Raw genomic sequence first — 8,433 nt, 5'->3', positions numbered from 1 at the left:
CTTCTCTCTTTACTTTACGGATAGTACCTTCTGCTCTGGCCGAATATTTGACCATTTTACATCATGTGACCATTTTTAATTAAGTGACCTTTGTCGACTCTGGCTGAATATCACTGGATAGTAGGCCTTCAACTTCATCATTATCATTACTTTGAGTTCCTTATGGAACATAGGGCCTCAGCAAAAACACGCCATTCTTCACGGTCTCTTGTAAGTTTTTTTATGGCTTCCCAGCTCTTTATGGTCTTCTCGGCTTCCTCTAGTATACTGCGTCGCCATGTTCTTTTTGGTCTTCCTCTACGTCTTGTTCCCTGGGGGCTCCACTCTAAGGCATGTCTAGCTCTGTTGCTGGTATCTTTTCTAAGGGTATGACCAATCCATCTCCACTTTCTCTCTAAGATCTGCACTTCTATATTTTTCTGCCCACTCATCTCCCACAGTTTGGTGTTTTCTACTTTGTCGTACCAGTGTATTTTTAGGATATTGGCCGCATAGTAAAATTTGCACGGTAGTACTTACATTTCTATTAATATGTGTAAAGCTGACGTGGCTCCATTAATGTCTGTTATGGAATGTATATCTTTTATATTTAAAAATAATGTGCAACAAATATATGAATAAGCACCAAACATAAAATATTACAAAGACAAATCGAAATGAAACTTAACTTGATAAATGCGCATTATATACACAGCAGCTATAAATGGCATAGTTTGTATATCTTTAATTACTCAGGGATGTTCATTTGTCTATTTAAAGTTAAAGCGTTTTTCCTATGCCAGTTTAGTTGGCACAAAATTATAAAATATGTATGAAAGATAAGTCCATACGATTCAACAGTTGAAACAAACTTGGAAAATGAATTGTGTACTATGCGAGCTTACTCTATTTGTCCAAAGGCAATATATATAATCATACATTAAGTCTTTGCAATGAGGCGCGGTAAAGCGCTTGACTTCCGGACCGGGGTCCGGGGTTCGAATCCTGGAGAAGACTGGGATTTTCTTATTTCTGGATCTTCGGGCGCCTCTGAGTCCACCCAGTTTGGGGAAAAGTAAAGGCGGTTGTTCGTTGTGCTGGTCACATGACACCCTCGTTAACTGAATCAGAATCAGATGACCTTTACATCATCTGCCCTATAGACACAAGGTCTGAAAGGGGAACTTTACTTTACTAAGTCTTTGCAAGAATTCTCATCTGTAGTTACTGTAAGTTTACCTAGTTATCCAGAACTCAGTGAAAGGCGTATAGGGGCTCACTTGTTCTATTACTGTGTGGGTTGCGAAAGTTTAATAATAATAATAATTTTATTTATAAAGCGCTGTTAACAAACAAAATGTATGCTCAAGGCGCTGTGATAACATTACAAACACAAACACGAGAGCTAATATGACAACTAATCTAAAAAAGTTTTAAACAGATAGGTCTTAATGTTCTTCTTAAAAGTGGTGTAGCATGTTGTCTGTCTGAGATCAATGGGGAGTGAGTTCCAAACCTTTGGTCCGTGAACTGGAAAAACGCCTGCAGACCGTAGCTTTTGAGGGAGCACAGGGCTTTCTGGGGGACATATGGAGTTTATATAGATAATTTATCATCTAGATTTAATATGTCAACAGTAGGCCAAATCAATTTTAGTATGGTATTGAAATTAAGTAGTTAGATCTAGACCAGATGATAAATCTTGGTTTCACTTTTATTAGTTAGTTTCAGTAGATACATGTAAAGCTTATTTCGATTAGTATAGAAATTTCAACAAATGAAATAGGAACATAAAATTAAAATGCTATTCAACAAACGAATATTCAAAGATGTAATAAATTAACAAAAAAAAGTTTATTTTAAACTATTAAGTTGTTTTTTTTTTTTGTAATCCTTTTAATTTAATTTTTTCTTGCTCAGAAATTTCCAATCCTTCCTGTCCCCCTCTCCCCCACCCAAAAAAAAAAAAAAAGCAAAAATGTAGAGCAGATTTATTTTCTTGTTTAGATTTATGTTAATACTAAGACTCTACTAAAAAAGAAGCAAAATACAAAGAGTACTTTAAAAAAACAACAAAAGCTTAGTATCAATTAGATTGGATCAGTCATGTAATTAAATGTTGAATAGATCTAGACTAAGAATAGTAAATCTGTGTAATTAGAAATATTTTTTTACTTATTGTTTTTGTTTTAGCGCAATTTCATTTCCCTTTTTTTTTTTAAAAAAATTACATTTAAAAAGGGATTATCTTATCTTCTTATATAATACAGACGTTACTTCAAAAAAGAAGATGATTACGTCCTACGCGTCATGCATTTAGTCATGCATATTAACCAATGACTTAAATTCTGCCAAATCACTGGTTTTCCTGGCTAGCTCAGGCAACCCATTCCATGCTCTAATAGCACTAGGGAAGAAGGGGTATTTGTACAAATTTGTCCTAGCATAATTAAAAATAGTAGATTATCCTTCCTTTTTCCAACTAGTCCAGACAAGTGAAGTGATCGGATCATAGCGTATTGAGAAAACTAAAGGCTAAAGCCTTCTCAGGCTTCTTAAGCCAACGTGGTAACCACTGTTGTGGGCTAATCTAATCTGACTTCGAATATGCATCAATTATTACTTGACATTAGCCACATAACATTACAAGTTTAATATAGTTGATAACAACATTTAGTTCTATAAAATGATGCTTTATTAACCACTGGGAAATCCGTCCAGTCTTCCTAAAACGTCGCTATATCTAATTACTACTCAACTCCTATTCAAAACACAACCTACTTCTAACATAACGCCATGTTGGTCTCCTGTTCGCCTAAGTCTACTACGTCATTCGTCTGTCTTACTACGTCATTACTTTTACCATCGCTAAAACTATACACAATATATTTAACTAACAAAACTAATCTACTCTCTAAACTAGTACATTACACCACTCTAGTAGCGAGGCGTCTATGAATATGGATGACTGTAGAGTTATCTGTGGTTTCTATTTCATGTTTACGTTCAATAGGCCTCAAACGACAATCTACAAACTGGACAAATTCAGATTATACCACCACTTCAGTCAAGTACTAATTCTATCCTTGTTTGAGATACCAACAAAATAATTTATTTCCAATGGCTAATTGGTTATTTTTTTATTGATTATTTTGTTGTCAGGTTACAGAAATAATTTTGCAAAACTACAGCTTGATCAGAGTTTGGTTGTCGGAGAAATAACGTGTACAAACTTTTGACCAGACAGGACATACAAAGTGAATTGATACAAGCTTTTTTTTAAAACATACAGAATGTCTTGTGGGAGTCGACCTTGTGGCATTATATGAACGTGACCTAGCCAGAAAATGCCTCTGCTGCTGATAACAGCGAGGATGTCCTGGCTCCTTGCTCTTCTTGTATGGAGAAATACACCTTCGTTGATGTTGCTGTCAGCTGTAGGTAGGAAAAGAATATGCCAAACAGAGTAAGTGCGAGCACATAGTCCTGCTTGACATCGCTGCTGACCTCAAGAAGTACTGATTGAGCTTCAGTAAATGAAAACAGGTAGTTTTGGAGGTTGGGGCCGATGGCTGAATTGTAAAGCGCTTGGCTTCTGAACAGGGCGTCTTGGGTTGGAATCCTGGTGAAGACTGGGATTTGATTTTTAATTTCGGTATTTTCGGGCGCCTCCGAGTCACCCAGCTCTAATGGGTACCTGACATTAGTTGGGGAAAAGTAAAGGCGGTTGGTCATTGTGCTGGCCACATGACAACTCGTTAACCGTAGGCCACAGAAACAGATGATCTTGACATCATCTGCCCTATAGACCACAAGGTCTGAAGGGGGGGGGGGGGGGGCTTTACATTACTAGTTGGGGAGGGCATCCATATTATTCTTAGAAGTTAACAAAAAGTTACGTCTGAAAATGTCAACGGCTTTTGCCTCTCTCAGTCTCTTTCTCTCTCTCTCTCTCTCTCTCTCTCTCTCTCTCTGTCTCGGAATTTCTCCTTTAGAAATAGGTTCTGTCAAGTAAGAGTTCAGGTATACCATGTTAGGCGATGCATGAAATTCTTTGAAAGTGGCAGACGAGAATGGTTGGATAACTAGGTCATGGTTTGATATACTCTTTTGTGCAATTGTCCATTCCTTCAACTGTAAGTTATAGAGATTAAGTGAACAAGCTTGAATTGCTCCATCCTCTGTCAATGTTACAACATAGCAGAGTTTAGAATCAAGTAGAAACTTGAGGAAGATTGCACGCCGGATTTTAAAATAAATCGTAAGTACGAAATTTTTAGTTTAGTCACGTGTGTACTTGATGTATTATCTAATCTTATAAAATATAGACGTTACTTCAAAAAAAAAAAAGATAATTACACACTAATCTAGTCATGCATGTTAATCAATGACTTAAACTCTCCTAAGTCGTTGGTTTTCCTGGCTGATTCAGGGAATCCATTCCATTCTCTAGTGGCGCTAGGGAAGAAGGAACATTTGTACGAATTTGTTCTTTCAAATGGAATAATAAATGTGTCTTCAGTTGATTACAAAAATAATAATGGCAAATTCGATTCCGAAAATTAAGGATGAGTGCATTGTTTCAAATGACCTCGCAAACCCAGTTGCGATATGCATATATAATTATTGAAAATAGATCTTTGGAATAATTGTATATTTATGGTTGGGGGTGTGTGTTATCAAAAGTAATAAAGTCCTTTCAATTTAGCAAACATGGCAGCTGTAATTCTGCTCTAGAGCGAGATAAAAGCCAAGGCATTAGACTTGGTTTTGATTTCGTCGTCCAACAGCCGTTCTCCCCTCAAAGTACTCCATTCACATCTTGTGATCTGTAAGGCAGATGAAATAAAGGTCATCTGTTTCTATAACTGACGCTTATCGAGACCCCTCAAGTAAAGAAAACATTAAGAAAATGTAACAGACACAAAATAGAGCAATAACAAAAGAATATTCACCTTTGACTAGAGTAACAGTTTTAGTGAAATCACAAAATTTAGAAAGCTTTAAAGATATAAGACGCAAAAGTATAGTAACAACACTGAACCTAATCTTCAAATACAAAAACAAAATTTAATAAAAATACTCAAAAAGACACAAAAATAAAGGCACATTCCTCGTCCCATATGCCAGGACAAATTTGTACAAATACTCCTTCTTACCTAGTGCTATTAGAGCATGGAATGGGTTGCCTGAGATAGCCAGGAAAACCAGTGACTTGGCAGAATTTAAGTCATTGGTTAACATGCATGACTAAATGTATGACGCGTAGGACGTTATCATCATCCTTATTTGTGAAGTAATGTCTGTATTTTATAGGATAAGATAAGGTAAGGTTAGGTAAGGTATTCTGTGGCTAGCTCAACGACCGACCGCTTTACTTTCACCAACAAATACCAGGTACACATTAGACGCCATTCGGAGGCCTAGCGCTTAACCATTCGGCCACCGCGCAACTGATGTGTCCAAAGGAAAATACCCAATACAGATCGGGATCGTAGCGCTACACATTCTGCCAAGATGTAGTACTGTATGCAGGTCCAGCCTAAGGCAACTTTAACCTATGCGGTCTTCCATAGGCCCCGTGCTAATTCTAAATCTCCTAAAAAATCATGAGGCATATAGACCTAAATCTATCTTAATCTCTATTTTTTTTAAAATTAAAAGCGATATTTTTTTTTTATTTGATCGTGATTTTGTACGTAGTAAAGAATGAATTAAAATGCAAAGAGGAATTTATTTCTAATACAAAATCTTAATTTTCATTTATTATCCCTATCCCTACACAAACTAGGCCCCGAGAAATCCGTTTCGCATAGGGCCACGAAATTGTTATGACCGGCTCTGACTGTATGACTGCAAGACGCCTAAAGGTCACCGTCTCCTGATTTTTCCTTAGTTTGGGCATAGCTGCAAGGCAGCAGAGGTTTAAATTCAGAATTTTTATTCTGTGTAGCCAGACTAAAGATCCCCTCCTGCCCGATGCAAACTGGTTTAGGCAGGCTCAAAGTGGCTCATTTTGCACATTCTCCAACAGACTCGCCGAACACGCGAAAGCCAGGCGTTGGACTGGTTTCAGAGACTATTTAAGACGCATCTCGTTGGAAGAATTGTATAGAGAGAAAGAGAGGTAGAATGAGATGAAGAAAGAGAGAGATAACGAGAAAGTGAGTGACAGAGAGAGGAGGAGAGAAAGAGTGAGACACAGAAGGAGATTGACAACATGAGAAAGTGAGCCATAAAATGATAAGTTAAGGTTGAAAAAAAAAATATGTTGACAAACCTCTTAAGAAAATTTAGACCTCCAAGATTTAAGCAAAGCAGAGCAAGACATGTGACCGCTCAATCGTTAAAAATTTTCAAAGCTAGAGAGGATAAAGACAATATGACCCTAAAATAAAATTACAGAGTTGTAATAATCTGCACGCTAAAAGTTTCAATGTCTCCTGTGTTTTGGTTACAAAATATTTAATAGATTTCCTTTTCCTAGAACTGCTTCCCAGTATATAGCGTCCTTGACATTCATAGCCTATCCCACCGTACGCTGTTGTTGTAGGCTGTATCTGATGTATGACATAAACTAGTCATTTTTGCTAATTTACTAGCCTAGCAGACATTTCTATCAAATATTTTACGGACCGCTTAATCCAAAAGAGGGACAAAGTTTCTTTCAACGAATCGAGAGGTACATTCAGACGTCAACACTCACTGACCTAGATCGTGCGTAGATCTAAGCGCATTTCTTATACGCGCCAAAATTTTATATTTTTTTTTTTACATAAACTTTTATTTGGAGATTTTCTTTCATGGCTGAAAAACTATAAATAGATAGCATTTCGGTGTCTCCGATGTACAAAACAAAGGAAGTCTAGATCAACTATGCTTTTTAAATGTATATCATAATCTTTTTTGTGCACTTTTAGCTCATAAGAATCAAATGTTCTAAGCCAGTGGTTCCCAAACTTTTTCCATTAAAACGTAACACTTTGCACATACTGAGTATTTAGCGGAACACCTTGCTTATTTTTTTTAGAGAGGTTAACTCGCGTGGAATCCTACTAGTTAATTGTTCCAGTAGTTAGTGGAACAGCTATTCGGGCCTCGAGGAACTTTAGGGGTTCCGCAGAGCACAGTTTAGGAAAACTTATTTGAATCTCTTCAACTTAATCTCAGTATCTCAATATGGAAAAAGCTTTAGATTTCTACTCTTTGCCTTAAAATTGATTAACAATCAAATGGGCAACTAACTCGTGGAAATAATAGCTCAATAATTGTTATATCTACTAGGCAACATTAAAATTCTATTCAGTGTCCTTGACCTTGTTTAGTTTATCCTGAAAATATCCACTATTTACAAGATGGCTCAAAAATAACTATAATTTTTTAAGTAAAATTATTTAACACATTGCTGGGATCAAAGGGAGGTACTCCAATAGATGAATACAGTTGTAGCTCAATGCTTCTATTTGGCCTTGACGGGGAAGTATTTTCAGGTATTTCCTAGTTTCCATTATTAGAAAACGGCTTTCTAAATACAAAATGCTTGAAACTCATTCCATCTGCGGTATCGCGGAGAGGAAATTTCAATGCGTAAAAATCACTGTAACAATTTTAATGTCATTAAAATAGCTAAATAACTATCCAGGAAAACCAGTGACTTGGCAGAAATTAGGTCATTGGTTAATATGCATGACTGAATGCATGACGCGTAAGACATCAGCGTGCCTTTTGAAGTAACGTCTGTATTATATAAGATAAGATAATAAACACATTTTTCAAATAGGTGAGGATCTTTATGTTTATAATAAATAGAATTAGTACACTACAAAGGTCGTAGAAATGACGTAGAATGCATTTTTGACCCTCAGAAAAAGGAATACTCTTCTCCGGCTGCCCCCAATAGTCTGACGCAGACGTTTATTTCTTTTGCCATTTTTTATTAATTACTCTCTTGGCAAAACTCCTTCAGTAGTTTAAGAAACATTGCTTATCTCTAGCTATTTTTTTTTTACTAGTAGAGAATTAGCAAATAAAAGAATGGAAAAACAAAAAGTGCTCCACAAAAGTTTCCTGATGTGCAAAGTGTTCCATGGTATAACAAGTTTGAGGAATTCAGCCTCCAATGTGTCCTTTACAAAATATTTGCTATAATCATAGACATAAATAAATATAGACTGGCCTTAAAGAGTTTTATGAAACGAAAATTTGTGACTTGCAATTTTGTGTACTTTATTATACAGCATCTATGAGCAGTATAAAAGTTAAGTATTCATATCTATTTCAGACATAACCTATATAAGTATTACATATATTGTAAATAAGGAGGCAGTGTAGTTTTGTTTAATCTCTAAGAATGAAGATCATGCAATTTTTCATAATTCGGAAATCCGAATACAATAGATATACATGTTTTCAAGTTACATGAAGTTACTTCCTTCGGCCAGTCTATATTTATTT

General features: G+C 36.1%; 1 protein-coding gene across 2 annotated transcripts in view; it reads left to right on the top strand.

The window, feature by feature from the left end:
- Window positions 1-45: 45 nt before the first annotated feature.
- LOC106080346 (transient receptor potential cation channel subfamily M member 2-like) overlaps window positions 46-8,433 on the top strand; it is a 48,170-nt gene continuing 39,782 nt past the window's right edge. Inside the window, exon 1 of one of the 2 annotated variants that reach the window (XM_056003819.1) lies at window positions 46-210. In XM_056003819.1, the coding sequence (XP_055859794.1) occupies window positions 163-210 (48 nt within the window). In that variant the 5' untranslated portion in view covers window positions 46-162. Of the gene's footprint in view, window positions 211-4,003; window positions 4,241-8,433 lie in introns of those variants that run through there. The other variant, XM_056003820.1, reaches the window with a different exon arrangement.

This window comes from Biomphalaria glabrata, chromosome 11 (genome assembly GCF_947242115.1).
Source record: "Biomphalaria glabrata chromosome 11, xgBioGlab47.1, whole genome shotgun sequence".
Taxonomy (NCBI): Eukaryota; Metazoa; Mollusca; class Gastropoda; family Planorbidae; genus Biomphalaria; species Biomphalaria glabrata.
This window is presented reverse-complemented; position numbering and strand designations above follow the sequence as displayed.